The sequence below is a fragment of the Cygnus olor genome, chromosome 6, assembly GCF_009769625.2.
Source record: "Cygnus olor isolate bCygOlo1 chromosome 6, bCygOlo1.pri.v2, whole genome shotgun sequence".
NCBI classification, from domain to species: Eukaryota; Metazoa; Chordata; class Aves; order Anseriformes; family Anatidae; genus Cygnus; species Cygnus olor.
Genome location: NC_049174.1, coordinates 24,528,172 through 24,548,588, shown reverse-complemented (window position 1 = coordinate 24,548,588; position 20,417 = coordinate 24,528,172). Strand labels below are relative to the sequence as shown.

At 39.7% G+C, this 20,417-nt stretch overlaps 1 protein-coding gene across 1 annotated transcript in view; it reads left to right on the top strand.

The window, feature by feature from the left end:
* KALRN (kalirin RhoGEF kinase) overlaps window positions 1-20,417 on the top strand; it is a 500,534-nt gene that overhangs the window by 226,484 nt on the left and 253,633 nt on the right. The window contains 3 exon segments of the mRNA XM_040562309.1: window positions 5,429-5,620; window positions 12,370-12,501; window positions 17,892-18,122. Of these exon segments, the coding sequence (XP_040418243.1) occupies window positions 5,429-5,620; window positions 12,370-12,501; window positions 17,892-18,122 (555 nt within the window).

Sequence of the window (20,417 nt, the reverse complement as noted above, 5' to 3'; positions counted from 1 at the left end):
TGCTGGATAATTTAACTAGATCATTTTTAAGCAGTATGTTAGTCACAGCAACTGTTAGACTGAGAACAGTTCAGCTATCATGAATCTGACTAATGAAAAATGTGATCTTGAAGCACTCTTATTGGGCGTGAGGTTTTGGGTTGTTTGGTTTGGGGTTTTTTGCCTTTTTTTTTGCTTTTTTTCTTCATTACATTAAAATCAGTATTGAGAGAAGATGTAGGTAAGGGTGGCTGTATGTTTTACAGGGAGAAACCATACAGATTTCAGCAGAAGTTGGGTCAGATCCTGGATCTTTTAAGGTCTTTTGTTTTCCTTACATTATGCTCAGTGCACCGTAGGCCTGGCGTAACTAACAACATTTACAACATTTTTTCTCAGTTCCTCTAGAAGATGCGCTCTCTGGGTGTTTATTAGGTCGTTCCTTTTGTTGCATGCTCTTCCTAGGTATTCTGTGAACAAAGCTCCTTCTTGAATCAACAATGTTACTTTTTTAACAATAATAATTCTTTTTAAATGAACAATATGATATATGAAATGTGAAAAAGTCATATTTGAGGTAATAAACTGTAGCATGGTAGTTTTCTTTCAAATAAGCACAGTAGGTATTTTTTCTGTGATTCAAGACAGTGCTTGTTTTTATTTCAGTTTCAAAATAAATTGTTGGTCTTTATCACAGCTGTTTAATATTTATACTGAAGCAATGCTACTTTTCACTAAGATGAATATTCAGCTCCACCATTTTGTGAGTAATCTCATTCCTCTAGTCAGTTTGGTAGAGGAAAACCCTGGTGTTTCAATATGACGCAAAGCATATTGATCATAGCTCTGCACTTGGATATATGGTATGCGTATCACTTGTTCTGGACTGAAGTTATTTGTATTTCCTTTGCCAGAACTGTTCTGTGCCTGGATCTGTTAACCTCCTGAAAGAGTGAGTTATCACTTCCCATGGAGCATATGTAAATATGGCAGAGCTCACTGCTGCCCATCCTGCTGTCAGGGAGGCAGTTGTCTGACACTAGATGGAGATGCATATTGTCCTAAGGAAGTCGCGATATATTTCATACATGTTACAACTTTCCTGTAAAGGCTAATAATGTATTTTGAAAATTCCCAACATTTGTCTTAAATGAACAGTATTTTTCTGTACGTAGGCTGAGCTAAAATGCCATCCAATATTATTCTGCAACGCTCTAGATGTAATTGGCCTTGTTATAGAAACGTAAAGGTCTTAAAGATATCTCATGAGATTATTTTGTCACTGAAACATTCTGTTTTGGGTTTATGTGTTAGGTTCATTTTGCAGATAGTTTCTAAACTTACAGTAACACAGTGAAAGCTTTTCTTGCCTTTTTTTTGCCTTTTTTAAACGAAGTCTTCAGCAATCAAACTTCACCTTCAGTTAATCTGCAAAACGCTTCTCTTGAAGCCCACATCCACTGCCACCACAATATCTCAGCTAGTTCTCTAGGAAATGAGATGAACACAGCCAAGTTTCTTGCAGACTTAATGCTTCTCACTGCTCATTTTTCTTTCAAGAGTGTAAGGTATTCTCAATATATGTGTAACAGAAGAAAGTAATGTTCCAGATAGAGTTGGAGGGTTTAATTAAGAGGGAAGGTCTCCCAGCATGATCGTTAGATGATCAGGTCTGAATTAGTGTTGTATTTCCCTGTGGGAGATCATTCCACAGCTGAACCACTACTACTGTCAGTGCTTACTGCTGATGGCTGTTATCCTAACAAGTGTTAGGGACTTTAGCAATGAACACATGCACTGGAAGGAACGGTTATGTTATAGACATTAGGTGTAAAAAGTAAGGCCTCGTTTAGGTTACAGGAATGGACTAAGAGATGGTGGTCACACACACACAAAAAAAGGTATTCTGAATTTGAAAGGCATTGCAGGTAGCCTCCCTAAACCATCAAAGAAACTTGCGTATCATGATGCTGATGCAATATACAGAGAATTATTTTCTTTTGTTTTGTTTGTCCACCAAGTGTTCTTTAGGAGTAAAAAATAAGTGGATGAAAAATTCCCTCCTGTTGTATTTGCAGACTTTCCAAAAGCAGTCCCTACATGTAGAATAAAGCTTTATCAATGATAAAGGAAATACGTTAGTCAAAACTTGGCTGTACCCTAGTATCACTACAACAATGTCAACTGAAGTGTTTTTGTCCTTACTTCTAGACATTAATATGTTTTCTCATTGTTTGACCTATTGTATTCCTGTGTAGCCATAAATCAGCGATCCCTTGCAGTGCTCTTTGGGGGCACATCTCTGTTTTGAAGAAAAAGAGAAAGGAGGGGCAGGGGGAAGGTGAAGACTTAGGTTATATTTAAGGTGAAATTCTCTATAAACCTGCTAGTTTCCTAAAGGAAAAATAAAGTCACAGACATTAGTTGCTCAATTTAATTTACATCCTGTTAGGATAAAAAGATCAGTGTAGTAATAATACAGAAGCTCTCGATTCATTCAGTTTTTAGAGATGAACAAACCAGAGGGAAAGGAAGGTTTAACTCTGTGAAATGTTGACAGTTGGCAGCACAGACTTTTGTTCCATTTTACTCGGAACATTACACATTGGCAGATAAAGATGAAAGCAGCCAGTTTACAACTTTATTCTACTTCACGATGGAAATGTCTTTTTTTTTGTGGATTGTGGTCAATTAAATATTTCCTCCTAAAACTGAATTCTAGAGTGCTTTGAAGCTGTATTGCGTTCTGTCTCAACCCACAACAGCAATCCAAATCTCCCTCACAATCCTGATCCCATAACTGTAACATCTGATAGGATGTGCTATTCCAAATTTCAGTTTTTAAGTCTTCCCTGTGTCTTGGGTATCTGTGAGACCTTGGATGAGTATTGTGTGTCCAAGCCCCACTTCAGTGTCACTGTCTCCCTGAGGTGTGACAGATAAAGGAGAAGGAAAGGATACCAGTGTTGCAGAGTAGAAGATATCTGCATTACACTACCACTAGGAGCTGTACAGAAGAGCACACCATGTGTGACAGTCTGCTCTTGAATCCATTTATTGCTCAGGAAGCACCAGGGGAAGCTGTGGAGCCACTGTTTCCTGAACCAGTTCCACTTGGTGCAGTAAGAACATAGGGTGAGCAGGTGACTCTCAAACTGCTCCTTGCTGGAGGAGCTGTGGAGTTAGTGGGCTGGCTATGGGACAGCTTAGTACTTCTCCATGAGAAAGCTTCATCTAGAAAAGTGAAATTTCCTCTATAAAAATCCTCATCTTTGTATAAACATGTAAAAAAAAAAAAAAAAAAAAAAAAAAAAGGACATAATATATAAATCTCCCTAACTTTAAAAAAAAAAAACAAACAACAACAAAAAAAACCACCTGACTCTAAGAACTAGGACTCTATTTGCTATATTTCAACTAATTGTACCTTTATCCTTCTACTAGTTAGTATGTCTATATACTGTAGCTACAGGGATCCAAGGACTTCAGCTGTTTTCCTCCTATGGAATCATGTCCACTGTATTGCAAGTGGCTGAGATAATTCTGTAGGGAAAAACAACAACAACAAAGGAAACCTATTTTGACATGAAATCAAAAATTCTTCAGCAACATTGTTTTTTCTTCAAACACAGCAAAGGTCCATTTCTTCAGTTGGTGCACCTTGTCCAGTTTGTAGCAACTGTAGCGATACTATACTGCTTTCCACCAGAATTGCTGACCTGAAATGTTAAGAAGTCATCTTGGCTGAGGCTTAGTCGTGAAGGCTTTCTGGGAGAAAAGCTTTAAATATTTATTATTCTAAATTATGTTTAGAGGTGTTTTTAGATCACCAGCCACAGTCAAATCATAACTTTTTTTAAAATATGTTAAACTCCAGGAAAAAAAAGAAATTGATCAGTTTTCTACTAACCATACAGAAAAAAAAAGTTTTGTTTCTTTGAAATTAATCTGACAACTTTTATTTAAATGAAATTTTTAAGAAAGGCTATGAGGTAAGGGAAAAACTAAAATTGGAGGCTGGGTACTGCTTTGTCTGTGTAATTCATGTCACAGCTTTCCCAGTCATGGTTTTACTAGGAGAGCAGTCTGGTTGTGAGGACTGAGGTCACATCCCTCATTACTTTAGCACCTACAGGTGTGGTTAGTATATATACTTTGTAGTTATCCTACAGGCTTTCCAGACATACATTGCCCTGCTTCACAACTTAGTTTGGAGCTGTGCCTGCCTCAGCCTTGCTCTGTTGTGTTTTATATTTGGGTTGGCAGATACCTTTCCACATGGTGCTCCTACCCACTATGATGAGATCCTGCTCCAGAAAACATTTCAACCTCCAATTTATTATTTGCCCATGAGTAGTGCTGTAAAAATCATCAGGGCTCTGTCTGCCCTTGTGTGTAGGGGTCTTGCAGATTCCACTCTGAAATTCCTAAAGCCCTTTTGAAGTAGCTCAGCGAGACGAAAAGCAGTGAGTCGGTACTAGCAAAACATCTCAAATCCTGGGGCGTTCCTTTCTTCCAGTGAAAGCAGAGAAAGGAGAAGTGTTTACATCAAGCGACAATCCAGAAATCTGTACGACAGCTGTCATTTTTCTCTTGATAGTGCATCTGTGTATGACATTGTCATGGTGGCCGTTTATTTTTAGACTTATGTTCCAGTGCTTGGGGTATTGTAGTGTAGTTATTGCTGTCCACAGTCCAGTTTGAGAAAGACCTATCCTTCCACTGCTTTGAGGCTTAGTAAGAACCATCATGGAGAAGTCTTGTGAAGGAATAGAAAATAGCCTTTTAGTAGGCTTTATGAATCCTTCTAAATTCACAATGTAGTTAAATGGTATCTCTGCTGGAGAACAGCTTAAAATAACCTACAGAAAAGATACCATTTTAACTAAAGAACATAATGTAATAGTTATTTCTATGGAAACTTATTTTTCTATAGAATATCCTTATGAGCTCTTTTAAATTCTGTAACATTTTTACATCTGTTGACACTGCATGTCTATAAAGGATTGTCAGAGAGGTCTCAAAGGATAGAAAGCAAACATTTCATTTGTAAATATGTGGACTTAACACCCAGAAAGATTAAGTAATTCAACAGAAATATCAAGAATAAGGTAGAAGCAATGAGTAAACCCCAACAGGTGAGTAAATAGCTAATGTATGACAAATGGTTTTACCTAAATAAACACAGAAAAAAATAAACTGAAGAAGAAGCGGGGAGAGATAACAGTGGTAGATAATGGCATAGATGTGCAAAAAGATTCCTGGGGGATGTATTTTTAGAGTGGAAGGTAGTATGCCTGCTATTCATGCATATTTAAACGGGTGGTTGATTGCTCTCACCGAACTGCTCGGCTTTTCTCCAGCTAATGGTGTTTGGAATACGTAATGAAGGCAGAGGGTGGTCACGGTTCTTCCTGCTCGTTATTTATGTGTGCTTTTTAATTTTCAGAACGCCTATGTCAATATCAATCGGATCATGTCTGTTGCATCCAGGCTTTCTGAGGCAGGCCATTATGCATCCCAGCAAATTAAACAAATTTCTACCCAGCTGGATCAAGAGTGGAAGAGTTTTGCTGCAGCCCTGGATGAGCGCAGTACTATCTTAGCCATGTCTGCTGTCTTCCACCAGAAAGCTGAACAGGTGAGCTGCTTTTGTGACTGGCAAAGTGGTCCACTGCCACTTTGATAACAGTGATGCTGCAATTATTACCTGATGGCTTTTGGCTTATATACAGTGAGGTTAAAATTCTTGTTCCTGGTGGACCAGTGTCTCAAACACAAACAGCAATGTTCCCGCCCCCCCCCCCCCCCCCCCGCTCAGAATTGGCACGTGTTTTCTGAGTGGATAAGAAAATATGTTTAGGCCTTGGTGTTGAGATCTGGTGATAACTGAAGTACTCTGGTGCAGTAACGTGCTGCCTTGTTTCTGTTGTCTAATATTTCATCAGTGCTGTGGATAAAGTTGGGATTATTATGGTCAAGAAAACAGTATGTATCTACATTCATATGTATATATAGTATGTGCACAGAAATATTCGCAGGTATAACATAGACCTATACCAGCAGACAATTTCAAGGAGCCAAGGCATATTACTGTTAATGAAACTTACAAAATTTAGTCCACCATCTACTCCTGCAGCATTCTCCATTGCCCCAAATTTTGGTAGGCCTCAATAAGAGACAGCTAGGAGCGTCCCAGAGAATTTTCTGTCCCTAAACTCTGGTTTGCATCTTTAACAACTACCACAATTGTTCCATAATTTCATGGCTAAAAACAGACTTAAAATGCGTCAGTGAATAAACCTGCTTTTTTACACCTAAACTAGATTCACTTAATAGTGATGGTTCAACTTTGGTTATATGTTGATTACATTCATTTTCCATTGACAAACGGTTCTTTGAGGCTCTCTTCAGTGCTGTTGTGCACTTGTTTTTTCCAAGTAGTTTATGTTAAAGCTACTAAGTGGCTGTGGTTGATATTTATATAATAACCCATACTTCAAGTGGCTGAAGAAGAAATTATTACTGATAAGCCAGAAACTGTGCCTTGTAAGTCAGAATGTATGTATGGAAATGTTTAGCTAAAACAGTGAAGATTTTCTTTATTGTTTCTGAGCAGAGAATTATCATGGATTTTTCTTTATTTTCTGTTTCCTACTGTCAGCAGACCATAGCACAGAGCAATTACTCACCCTACTGGGCACTTACTCATGTAAGCATGCTCATTGGCTTTGAGACTGATACACTAACAAGATGACCAGTACAAGTACATTCATCTCAGTACAATGGGCACTGTAAAGTGTAGTTGTAGACTTAATACTGATAATTGCCTGTCATTGTATGTTCATAGAGAAAAAATCAAAAAAATTTATATCCAGTCTATAGTCTTAATGAGAATGATACAAGGTTTATTAATGAATTAGTTCTTTTTTGTTTGCTTTGGTTTAGTGTGTGTGTGTTTTGGGGGTTGTTTTGCTTGTTCACAAGCAATCCCCTATTTTTCTGAAGTGTCGGTCTTGTTTGCAATTTATGAGTAGTTGCCAAGGTATTTTGTAGCACAAAAAGCAATAAAACATAAAGCTGTACTAAGCAGTCTGTCAGCTAAAGGTGAATTTTTTTGTCACTCTACCCTTTGAACACTGTCAAAGTGGATATTTTGCTTCAGCCTTAACTTGAAAAAAAGCTCCACTAATGTCACTTTCAGCTTTGGTTCTTTTTTATTTTACAATTGAATGGATGGGGCTGAAAAACTCAGTCCTCCCTTGGCACCTCTATAAAAGGAACTGAATTTTCTTCTGCCTGACAGAAGACAGCCTCTCATTATTAGGCAGACAGGAGAGTTTGCTAATTCTGAACAGCAGTCGCTCCTCACTTGCAATAAGCAACAATTCAGTGGGATGTAAGTGCTGATCTCAAGCCTGTAGGCTCAGACTGCTGGAAGAAGGGGAATGTGGGAGTCAGTGTGTCCATTAGCCAAGGCTGAAGTGTTGGTCCTGCTTCAGTAACTGTGGTAGAATAAAGCAGTGACTTGTACACTAGTAATTTAGTCGTTTGACCTCTGTATAGTATAAAAAGTGAGGTGTTTGGGATTTGTTCTCTAACTCAGACCAAATCTGTGATCTACCAAGCCTTCATTCCAAATGTAGTCCTTTATTATATGGCATCACCCAGGGTTGTGGTGGTGGTTTGTTTTTTTTGTTATTGTTTTACTTTTTAAACTCAGATCAGAGCTTCCTCATTTTACAGTAAATAAGGTTTATATCTCCTGAAACAAAGATGTAGATAAACCCACTACTTCCTCTGCTCTAGATCAAATCTTGTTTTTGCTCCCTCTGTTCTTTTGTTAGTGGTAATACTGATGCAGATCCAACCATTTTTCCCACAGCATGTCCCTGCCTCCCCATACCAGTCTGATACGCAGATTGTCTTTCCATTTCCAGTGCGATAAGCCACTACCATCTCTTTATTCTGTCCCTCCTACTGATTGAAGTTCTCCATGATGCCAATAGGAAGCAAGTCTTAGTAAGATCATAATCTTTCAGCCTTTGGCACACCACAGCCTGCAAGGAAGTTGTTGGCTTGGGACAGAGATTTATGAAAAGCTCTGTGATATCTTATAATATGCAAGCTGAGCAGGAAACAACTTGTTTTTCAAGGTCTTTTCCTAAAGACCCCACACAGCACACTGTACAGAATACAATTTGTCTGGTTTGGAAGAATGAAAGGCTGAGTCAGCCCTGCTGGGAACTGAACCTCACATCTGTCGTCATGTGCCTCAGGATCGCGTTGCTTGCCTGGCTCTCACAGCAGATACATGTGGCATGTTGAATTGAACTTGGCTGAATGAGTTCCTGGATCAAAGCTTGTTTTTTGTTTTGTCTCTTTCTTTTCCTTCTCTGTATGCGTTTTTGTGCACACGTGTGTCTTCCTTATTTTTTAAACATAATTTATACGTACCAAATCATCATCAAGAAAATGCCAAAGAAAAGGGGGAAAAAAAAGAAAGGAAGGAAAGAAAAGACAAATGTTGCCAACTCAGCCTCCAGCCAAGCTTTCTTCAGCATGTGTGTTTGATCAAAACTAGTAAACTAAACTCCAAATACCTACTGTGTCCAGGTAAAGGCACAACTTGGGATACTCAATGGAGGTGTTTCCCAAATGTCCCTTAATTCTGCCTGGTACAAATCTTTCTTTTTTTCCTCTTCTCATGTTAGCATGGAAAGATATTCTAGAGCAAAAGAGAATCTGCTTCTGTATCTTTGGGTATATCTGAGGCTATTCAAAGTTGCAAGAGAATGTGTCTTATCTCACTGATTTTGAGAGAGCTGTGCTGAGTTACACCAGAGGAGACTCTGGCCCACTGAGTGCCAGATGGCAGAAGCAGACATACTACGTGTCCTCCCCTTTCTTGGTTGCAATCTCTGAAAGTGTGCTGAAGTATTAATAAGATGCTCACATCTCAGATTTTGTCAGAATGAACAAATTAATGTCTTCAATCATCTGAGAGATCCAAGCCAATTAATTCTGGGCCAGAGTCTACCCTCAGAAGTACACCAACAGAATTACTATTTAAAGTAGTTGGTGTTGGGTGCATACACTAGATATCCATGCTGATTCTCTGAAAACTGACCCCTGACTATTCATTTCATATTGCCTTACTCCCCAGCCAGGAATACGACTGTTCTCATCTCTATCTGGATCCCTCTCAGCACATCCTGGAGTTCTCTGTTTGAGGAAAGCAAATGAAAAGGAGAAGAAAAAAAAGGGAGGAAGAATTTGAGGAAAGGGAGGAAAGGAAAAGCCAGTTGACATCTGTGAGATGCAGGGATAAAAACAAGATAATTTCTGCATTAGGTAGGCAAAGGAAATTCCAGAAACAACATCAGGAAGCATACAGTTAACCTCATAAAAATAAAATTAAAAAAATCAGGGCATCAATAGATATTTTAGGCCACTGAAAAAACAATTCATTTGCTGCCTTCCCATCTTTCCCCACAGACCTTATGGATCCATCTCAGGATGACAAAGGCAGACTAGAGTCTGTTTTTTAATTTTTCTGGGCCTGGGAGAACCACCCTGGTTATGCTACAGTTCCCAGGTGGAGGTCTAGCAGCAAGCAAGGACTATGCAAAAAGGTGAAGGAATATGGACTACAAAATGACAGAGCTATGTTTTGGAGCAGCCTTGTGATCCAGAATAGGAGTCACCACGGAGAACTTGAAAGAAGTTGCCTAAGAAGCCATTAGTACCTGACCTAATACAGAATTTGCGACTTAGGTGAATAGGTTGTGAGCTAGGAGTAAGTGTAGGTCATTACTTTTGGATTACATCAGAGGCACAAAGATACCTTAGGGAAACTTTTAATTTTAGGAGAGATTTTTCTTAATCTTTCCTCAAGTCTTGAAAAACATGTAGAATTATTGGAGTCTGTCATTTCAAATCATATTTAGGCAGCTTTTATGTTCCCAGTAGGAGCTATTCCAGTCTAAGGGCTAACTAGAAACTTAAGCAATTAATTTAAATGATATTGAGTATCCACTAGACAGTAACAGCTCCTTTTCTGACCTTACAGTTAGCAATTTACAATTTTAAACTTCTTTTTTGACTCAAACAGTGACTGTTATATGAATGTGCTTCTAGCATGAAGGGTTACATAGAATAAAGTTGATCAGGTCCGCCACAGTAAGTGAAAAGTAATAAAAATTAACATAGCTGCTTTTTTCAAAATACCCAAATTCCAATGTTGTGAACTAATACTTTGCAAAAATTGTTTAAAAAAAAAAAAAAACTTACTCTCTGCATGAATCTCCACATAGACCACCACTTCAGGGTATCAGAGTAAAACACTGACAAGCTATATTTCTTCAAAATCCTTAAAAGAGAGGTTATCAACTGCTCCTGCTGGTGGTGGTACTAGTGAAATTGCTGATGTAATCGCTGATGTGATGTTCTCTATATACAATTGATATACAGAAGAAAGATGTGAGACAACCAGGTGTGAATGCACTTACATTCATCTTCTTGAGGTGTCTTCCACCTGTGCTGCAAATCACATTCTGGAGACATAGCAGTATATGAGAAATGGGTCTATAAGTGCTTGTACAAAAATTGGTAGAATTTGGCCATTTAGATAAGAGCCATAACTGTGTGATTTCAGAAGCAGGAACACTGGTCTATAAGGTGTAAAGATTTTTTGTTCCCTCTGTTCACCAAGAGGTTTATGTAACAGCTCTAGAAAGTTTTGGTCTCGGCTCCATACTCTTAAAATTGCATAGGAAATTATGTGAATCCCACTAGCTTAGCAAAAAAGATGATGACTTCAGCTTCATGCAGGAGTGTTTGGGAATTTCATCTTAAGAGATTCAACAAATCAGTAGTCGAATCAACACAAGAGAACCTGCAATCCTTGATTCCAGTCTTCTAGAAAGCACGGTTTTCACTGGTAGATTTGTACCTTGTAGATATGAATGTTTAGGAATTTATCTTTGTTATTGAATCTTTGTACACTGAAAAGTATTTACAATGCAAACACTTTATAGCCTTGATTACACAGCAGTGTGGTGAATAGCTTTACACTGCTAATAAAAAAAGGATGCTGGTGCCAGAACCAGAGTTGAATTGAAATTCTTTACTTTGAATCTCACAGCCCTTCGTGCTGTGAGTTAGTGCTTTACTAACAAGCCACAGGTGAACGCTTCAGGAGTGGATAAAGCTGTGGTCCTGGGGGTGGTTTTGCAGCATTATACATTCACCCTACAGGGCACTGCATCTGTTGTATAATTAGCTGTTCTTTTTTATTTTTATAAATAGCCCTGAAGTATGGCAGGCTGGCTTAACAGCAAGATGGAGGAAGAGAAAATATTAATTAGTAATGAGGGGGCATTAGGCAGTCAGTATGGACAAAATATGAGCATGTTAGGTGCTGTGTTGTTGAAGTAGGCTCTGTTTAAAAGAAAAGGAGGATGGGAACCTTACAGACTAAATTCCACTCTTTTACAGAACAGGCAGCCTCCGGGAGAGCTTCCCCAATGTGTTCTGCCAAAGTGCATCAGCACTGCTCAGGAGGCCTTTAAGAGTGGAAAAAAAATTTTCCATCCCTCTGCTCCCCAAGCCTGTTCCATTTCTGGCTCTCTGTTAAGGCTTCCAACCAAGGTGCTAACCCATATCTATTGCAATGGCAATGACTTTTTTTTCTCCCTTTTTGTGGATGTCTGCCCATCAGGAACTGGACTGAGACCAGCAGCTCATTTTGCATTGGCTGCCTGACAGCCATCGGATGGTAATGGTATCTGATCGCTGCTGACCTGGGCCAGAATCAAACGTGTGACCCAGAGGTTAAAGCCTTGGTATCCTATTAGCCATCCCACTGAGCTGGTGCTGAGGTGGGAGCTACTTGAATACAAACTGTCTGTCTATCACTGCAATGCATGTCAGCATTGATTTTAGTGGGAGTTTTGTATTGCCCAAATTAGCAGCGTTAAGTACAGGTAAGTGACCAAGGGAAGTTGGCAGCTGAGATGATGGCAAATACAGCTGGATGTGTAACTGTGTACTCCTGTGCCTCACGCTGATGTTTTTTTTCAAAACGTTGCAGCCTCCCTGCTTGGTATGCAAAGTCTCTTAGAATGGATGTTTCCTTAACCTGGTTAAAGAAGTTAGTTTTTAATCAAGAAGAAACAGAATATGTTACCTTTGGATATAGGTGTTCTTCAGGCACTTGAAGGGGTGATAGGAATGTGCTGTTCCAGGGTGCCCATACGGACCCCTTATAACTGTGATGTTCTCCTTGGCCCAAGCTACAGTCATCTGTGGCACTCTGCAAAGTTTTCTAAAGTTGACAGTGATGAGATGTTCTGTCGCTGTTGCTCATTGTTTCTGGAATTGTTTCAGTTCCTTTCAGGTGTGGATGCCTGGTGTAAAATGTGCAGTGAAGGAGGGCTCCCCTCTGAGATGCAAGACCTGGAACTGGCCATCCATCACCATCAGACCCTGTATGAGCAAGTAACACAGGCATACACCGAGGTATGTGTTTCCCAGAGGGTAATGTGAGTATCTAAGTGATAAGACACTTGATTGGGAGGTTGGCTTTTCCAAATAAGATAGGTTTGTATTCCGTTGTTGCAACTCTTTCGAAGAAGGAGTCAAATCTACCTCCTCCCAGGCTGTAGGATTCTGGGGAGTCACAGTAATCTTGTCCCAAGGGCGCAGGGGACAAACCCAAACGGAAATGGAATCTGGAACTACTGTTGGCACCCCAAGGAAGAACAGTGTACCTGGCACCCCCAGGAAGAAGAAGTAGCCCCTCGCTACAAGAAGGACATGGAGGTGCTTGAGAGAGTCCAGAGAAGGGCAACGAAGCTGGTGAGGGGTCTGGAGAACAAGTCTTACAAGAAGCGGCTGAGGGAGCTGGGATTGTTCAGCCTGGAGAAGAGGAGGCTCAGGGGCAACCTTATTGCTCTCTATAGGTACCTTAAAGGAGGCTGTAACGAGGTAGGGGTTGGTCTATTCTCCCACGTGTCTGGTGACAGGACGAGGGGGAATGGGATAAAGTTGCACCAGGGGAGGTTTAGGTTGGATATTAGGAAGAACTTCTTTACCGAAAGGGTTGTTAGGCATTGGAATGGGCTGCCCAGGGAAGTGGTTGAGTCACCATCCCTGGAGGTCTTTAAAAGATGTTTAGATGTTGAACTTAGTGATATGGTTTAGTGGAGGACTTGTTAGTGTTAGGTCAGAGGTTGGACTCGGTGATCTTGGAGGTCTCTTCCAACCTAGACGATTCTGTGAACAGTTTCACTGCCTTTGCTGAAGTGGAAACCCATTTAAGATGGCAGTAGCTTTATTCCTGTTGCATTTCTACTGTGAATGAGTCATGACACAGGTATGCAAATGGAAACTGAGAATGACAAAGGCTTCTTGCTTCAAAATATGAAGTCACAGAGATGCCAGGTCCTCATTATAAAAAATGCTGTGAAAGAAAGAGATTTAGATGTATTTAGATGTCCAGCTCTTGCTCTGTTCATCATGTTCTTGGAAGAATATATAGAATAAAATGCAGGAGAAAATTATTTGCTATTCGGGGGTTGGCGGTACACGTACATGGTGAAGTTGTTCAGATACCATGAACGTAAGTGATGTTAAATAGTAATCTCCTATTTTCTGAGTAACTGGAAGAATTTGAGTGTTAATCATTAGAGCAATTCTGGGTTATAATCATGAAGGAGCAGTTCCTAATTCAGTACTCAGACAGGCTTCTCAGGAACAGTAGCTTGTGTGAGCAAATACAGAACAGCCCAGTTGACCTCCAGTTACAACCATGAGTTTTATACATGTGTCTAGTCAGAAACTAAGGTTTTCTGATAGCACTTAAAAATACTTTTAAAAAGTAAGTCAATTTGGGGTTAAATAAAAAGTAGTGTTTGAAACTGGCATTTTGTTTAGGACCCCCAGTCTTAGTTTTTATGAAAATAAAATTGATTTAAAACACAAAAGCAACATTTAAAATGCATATTACTTTTACTGATGCTTCCTCAGAAAGCTACAGATTGTCACAGACACAGCTGTTTAAAACACTTCTGTATTATTTCACTAATAAGCACATTTTTAAACAGTCTGTAGAACTGTCAGAGAGGTTACAGTCTGTTATTTCTGAAGTGTTAATTCCTTTGACTACAGCTACATGGTGAGCTGAAAAGCCTAGATTAGACTTAAGAGTCCTGCCTCCTATCCACATGCCCGTATCTCCAATGCAGACAATGCCTCTTGTCTGTAGAATTTAATGTCTTCCCTCAGAGCTCTCTATGATGGGATGAAAATGGTAGCTTTCTCTTTCGTTTCTTTTCCTGCGGAGTCATTGAAAATGTTTTTACTTCTGTAATTGTAAGATATTTGAAATGGAACGCACGTTGCACGGAGTAAACATCTAAATCTGGATATAGGGGCCTCTTCTGTTCTATTACAGAGAAAAATGAAGTGTTTCACATACTCTGCAGGAACCCAAGAAGAAATGCCCAAGGAATTTTAGGGAAAAAAAAAACTTTTCTATCTTACCATGGTTATAGCTGTAATTGTTTGCTTCTTTCCTTTATTGACCATGAGTGAAGCTCAAAAATTGTGAAGGCAGAGACCATGGGTCTGATATGCAATCCTCTTCTACCCTGCTGGTAACACCAAAAAGGTTCTCTTCAGTCAGGTTTGAGCTATGTTGATGGTAAGACTCTTGTTCAGTATGACTTGATTAACTGTATTAACTGAATTTTACAGTCTGTTCCCAGAGGCATGATATATTTGCTCTAAAGACCCATTTTTTTTTCCTAATGCAAATTGTAGCTGTCTCACAGATGGCACCGTTAGTCTAGTCAGTGGCAAGGCTTTGGAGGTATTGCTGACCCAATATATAGGATGTTTACAGATTATAGCTTATTCACTAGTTATGCATACAACTTCCATGGAGATTATTGCATTAGCACAATAAAATCTAGCTTTTAGGGTTAACTCAAGGACACACAATGTCTTACAGAAGCATTTACATACAGCACACCCTATTCCTTTTCCCATCATGAAGTCAAAATGCAGGAATATCACCAAATGACAGGAGTATGTACATCTCACATGATGAGTTAAACCTTTCCAGAGAGTCCAGGCAATTCTGTACTTTTCAAAATAAGAAATAAATGGTCAAATTTGCTTTGACAAACAGCACTGGCACTTAGACATCACAGGGGCTGCAAGTTATGCTGGGTGTAGATCTATTAATGTTAAGACTTTTGCAGCACTTTTTAAAAATGTAAGTGATGCAACTAAACTGAGTTGTTGATACTTGTGACCTTGCACAGTCCCTGAAAAATTCAGAAGATTCACATGAAAAGAGATTTTATTTTTTGCAATTCTAAGAACATGGAAATGACTGTAAGAACACAGCAGGTAGCTCCTCCATTTGTGAAGCTGTTCATTTCTGAAAATTGTGCATTGCTGAACTCTAAGAGCACAAATCTTTTGTGCCCGTTGATTGGGAATGCAGTAATATTCACAACAAAAATACTTCCAGGAAACAAACTTTTTAAACCAAAGAACTGCAGAGCTGTAGAAGACATGAAGTCCTGGAATATGTATGTATCTTTGCAAATACTGAACACCACTGGTTATCTGTTTGTCACCGTGCTGCTTGCCATGTATTTATTGTACATTTCATCCAGCATGACAGGACAAGCCTGTAAGTTGGAGAGCAGGAGAACATTTCTAATAGCCTCTAATTTGTGTTAATGATTATTAGCAGGACAACTCAAGCACCTGGTGTCTGGCATTTATCTCTAGCTGTGCAGAGAATGACTGGAAGGCTATGCCCATCAGGGAAGAATCATAACTTGTAATCTCTGAGGCTTTTTAGACAGACAACAGGAACAAATACCTCATGGAATAGATAAAAGCCTAAATCCTATAGAAGAAGAAAGGAGTCAGAGAATGCAGAAATGCACTTGTCTCTCTTCCTCCTCCTTCTCATCCTGTGAGTCTGGGAGAATATCCTGTCTCAGCTTCAGATGAAGCAGGTGCATACACAAAAGTTGCTGTAACGCCAGCCAGGGACAGATGTGGACCAACTGTAAACCCAAAAGCCAGTACCAGGACAGTAGTGAATTCACATGGTGAATTTAGCCAGTGAAAAGAGTGAGTTCCAGGTCTAAGAAGCTGCTCCCAATTGTGTGCATGGCCGTGGTTTCCTGTTCCCAGTGATTAGATTGTAGCTGATTATCTTCTCCCAGATACAATAGCATGTCATATGCCTTGTCTTCTTCCCTGTATGGATGCTGCTTCTTCCTGCCTAGCAGCTATTGCCACCTCCATAAAGTTGCTAAGGTAACACCTGTGCCTCGGTGTGCCCTGCTAAAATCCCCAGCATCTCCACTGTGCACTGCTGCTGGTGAGTGCGACTCTTCCCTCTGTGGCCCCAGCAGGCTTCAGCATGTGCAAATTGTTCCAGCTGGTCCTCAGCAGCAACTGAATTTGAGTACAGAAAGCCTCTCCCTACGGACTCTCCATTTACTTCCTGATCTAATTCCAAGTTACCCTGAATATTTAAAAAAATCCCCAAGGATCTGCCTAAGCCCACCTAGTAGCTACCTAGTATGATGAGATCTGACTCCCAGTTTTTCCAGTATAAATCACAAAGGCTCTCTTCATTTCTCTGCAATTGCACCAGACATGCTGCTGTAACAGACTGCGATGTGGCATGGCTTGCCAAAAGACTCAGTTTGGGATTAATGGGTATTTGCTATATTTGAACAAGCAATTTATAATACAGAGATAAGTGAGACTTGAAAATCCTTGAGAAATGTTTTAACTTTGACTGATAATGCTCAAAATTCAACCTGGATGGAAAATGTTCTTTAAACCATTCTCTAGCAAGGTTGGTGATTATGACTACATAGAAATGAAAACACTTTTCAGAAAATCTTGTCATGTCATTGTAGTTTGTTTCAGAGGGAAAGGAGGAAAGTGGACTGGGAAAATAACAGATTCCAATAATGTCCTTATTTAGTGTTTCTGTTGAACAAAATATTCTAACGTTGTACTCTGCAGCTGAAAAATATTTCAAAAACATTTTTAGAGAATTAATGTGTGCATGCACTTATTAAGAATGTTTGTTAGGATTTTTTTTTGGTTCCACTTTTCATTTTGCCCCTGCAATATGAAAATGCTCCAGAAACATTCCAGAAAAAAATAGCTGGCTTTCTATTTTTTAATTCCCCAATGCCTTTGCATCTGAAAATGTGCTTTAGTATGCACAAAAAAGGTTACATACATGCAGAAGGCTTTCCATTTGCCAACAAACTTTGTAGGCCATTGAAAATGGAGGCTATAGATGCCTCTGAGCTATCCTGAGGAAGAGAAGAATTGCTATCATATACTAATTTATTTTTCACTGTCGCTGAATGAAGTACAGAATCAGAATGTCACACTTCTGAATGTATATTCATACTTAGTAATCCTACGAAGAAAGGACTCTCCCATACCGTACAGAATATGACTGACTCTGCCATCTGTGGTTTTCTTAAAATGCCGCCTCCTCACAAAAAATAGGCCTGCTATTGCAAATGCCACCTGTCATCAGCTAGTGCACGTCAAGAGTGTTCGATGCCCGAGTGTCAGAACATAACACAGCCTTGGGATCTCTAGTTCCATGCAGCCTCAGCAGCACAGTATCTGTGCTCCTGCTGAGTGGCACAGCAGGCCCACCAGGAAGTGAAGGCAGGTGCTGCATGTGCAAGTACAAGTCAAAAAGAGACGTTATGAGGTCTTTCTTCCTTTTTGACTAAAGGAAAAGACACAGGGGAAAAAAGAATCAGCTAGACTGTTCTTTGTCAGCTCTTGGATGTTTCAGTACCAGCGCAGTGAAGTAGATGTGTTTCTTCACTCAGGTGAGCCAGGATGGGAAAGCCTTGTTGGATGTCCTACAGCGTCCCTTGAGCCCTGGGAACTCTGAATCCCTTACTGCTACTGCAAACTACTCCAAGGCTGTTCACCAGGTGTTGGATGTGGTACATGAAGTCCTGCATCACCAGCGGCGCCTAGAGAGCATCTGGCAACACCGAAAGGTCCGGCTACATCAAAGGCTGCAACTCTGTGTTTTCCAGCAGGATGTTCAACAGGTAATGCCATTACTAAAAGGAGGTAAAGAATGGTCTTTTATTTGCAGACATAAAGATTGTTTGGTGCCTTATCTGCAGGATATTGCCACAACCAAGATTTCATGCACAGCTCTGCCTGTGCTAGAACCATGCTGAAATACTAATGCACCTTTCAGTACCTCTCAGTTTCACATTGAAGTCATCAGTCAGTCCACTGATTACTGATCAATCCATTCCCCATGGGAATGCGACACTCTTTTCAGTGGTTAATTTGTCACAAGTGAGCAATTAGCTGTAGGTACTCTGCTGTTCTTGAGAAAACAGCGTTTACTAGAAAAAGAAGGATTTCAAGTGTAAAAAGCAGTTGAACCATGGTATATTTCAGCCTCCTGTGTGGAGGCAATACAGATACAGACCTTTTAGTGGCGGTGCTTAGATGATCTTTGCATTATTGCCATTTGTGGAGGGCAGGTACCTGTGCTATGAGTTTGCTGGCTCAAATGAACTGCACACCCCAATGTACATAGCCCAGTTCACAAAAACACAGTTCTTACAGTACAGGCTCGCCTCTGAGAATTCAGGCTCCAGGGAAATAACATTTCTGTCAAAAAGGAATCCTTTTGAGTACCGCCACAACAGTGTAACTGACAGTAAGAATGAGATGCCATTTTCGTAGCTGCTAAATATGCAAACACAATCAACAGATGTTACAGGACTCTGCTCATTCCTCAGGGTGTGGTTTGTTTACGGGCCCCTGTACAGCCTGAAACAGATGTTGGTGGCAATATGGTACTTTCTTTAAATGAAGAGGCTGAGCGCTCTAATCGTGTTTATGGAGCATTCTAATGTCCCTGGGGTTCTTTATGTCAGTGCCTTCCTCCCAGTGAAACATGAGGTGGAGATGGAGCGACAAAGCTATCACAGGCAAAATAGACATGAACCAGCAAGGAAGGGGGACAGGCCACTTGTATGCAACATGTGTATGTTTGTGGTCCTGTTAGTGCCATAGTTAAAGTGCACCAGCACAGATAGATAGAACTGTGGCTGTAGATATCCTTCACAAATACATGTGACCATTTCTTTGGCAAACTTGAGAAGTTTGCTAGAATTTATACCTGCTTATTTTTTCCCATGAAACCACACAAGTATTCATGCCATATATATAATTAAAACTGAGATTTAATGTAACAGATGCTTAATTTAAGCAACTTCACTTTCATTATGTACCAGCAAACGTACTGCATGGTAATGAAATTCATAAGCCATATATTAAATAGAGCACATACTTGGAATTCAGCTAGAATGCTCTGCAAATTTTCTCAACTTTGATGTATTATCTTAATACAATTTGGGGGTTAAAATCTTAAAAAATGGGGTATAGTAAATTATGGTATTTTTACATTTTTTTCCAACTGTGGTATATAATGTCAATAGTAATCCATATTAGCTTATGTATTCTTCATCCCCTAGGGTGATTGACGCTTTTGTTCAATACCTCCACCCCAAAGCTTTCTTTTCTATCTTTTGAAATCAGCAGCAGTGCTTATGAGGTTCATTCAAGAAACACATTCAAACTTTTACTTCCCACTTAATTCAAGGCAACGAGACTGTGTCACTGGTTTTAAAAAAGTACAGGTCTTTTGTGTGTAATCTGACTTCTGGTGAAAGGAAAAAAAAAAAAAGCAGCAGTAAGAGTCGCTGGATTCCAATCGATTTAGAAAGCATCACTCTGTGTGAGTTCTGTTGGCAACACTCTTTCCAAATTTTTCTCTTAATGGGTAGTTATTATCTGGGAAACAACAGTTTAATGACAGACGTTTCTGTCCCAGCACACACTTACATCCCTTTGTCCTACTTAGAAAGTATAGAGGAAGAGATGAATCATTCTGTTCACTAACATCTGTACTATTCAAAACGAATGCTTTGTAACTCATAAATGAAATTAGCAGCTAAACAGAAATATGAAGTGTAGATTCCATGAGGAGGAGGAAGATATCTGAGTATGCTTTTTGGTTTGTGTTTTTTTGTTGTTGTTGTTGATTTGGTTTTGTTTTGAAAGTAATCACCTCCTATGTATCTGTCGTGCAGTTCCTATTATGCTTGCTTTTTTAAATAGCTATCAGCTGGCAGGTGAAGCTGTCTACTAGTAAGTTGTCTGTTAGCCAAAGTAACATCTGCCTTATCAGTATTTAATAACTTTTAACTAGCTTCTTCCTGGTTCAAATCAAAAAAGAAAAAGGTGTGTGGGAGAACAAATCCTGACAGGAGAGTCCTGAGTTTGTTAGAATTTGCTGTCTGTCTTCTAGACCGGCAACG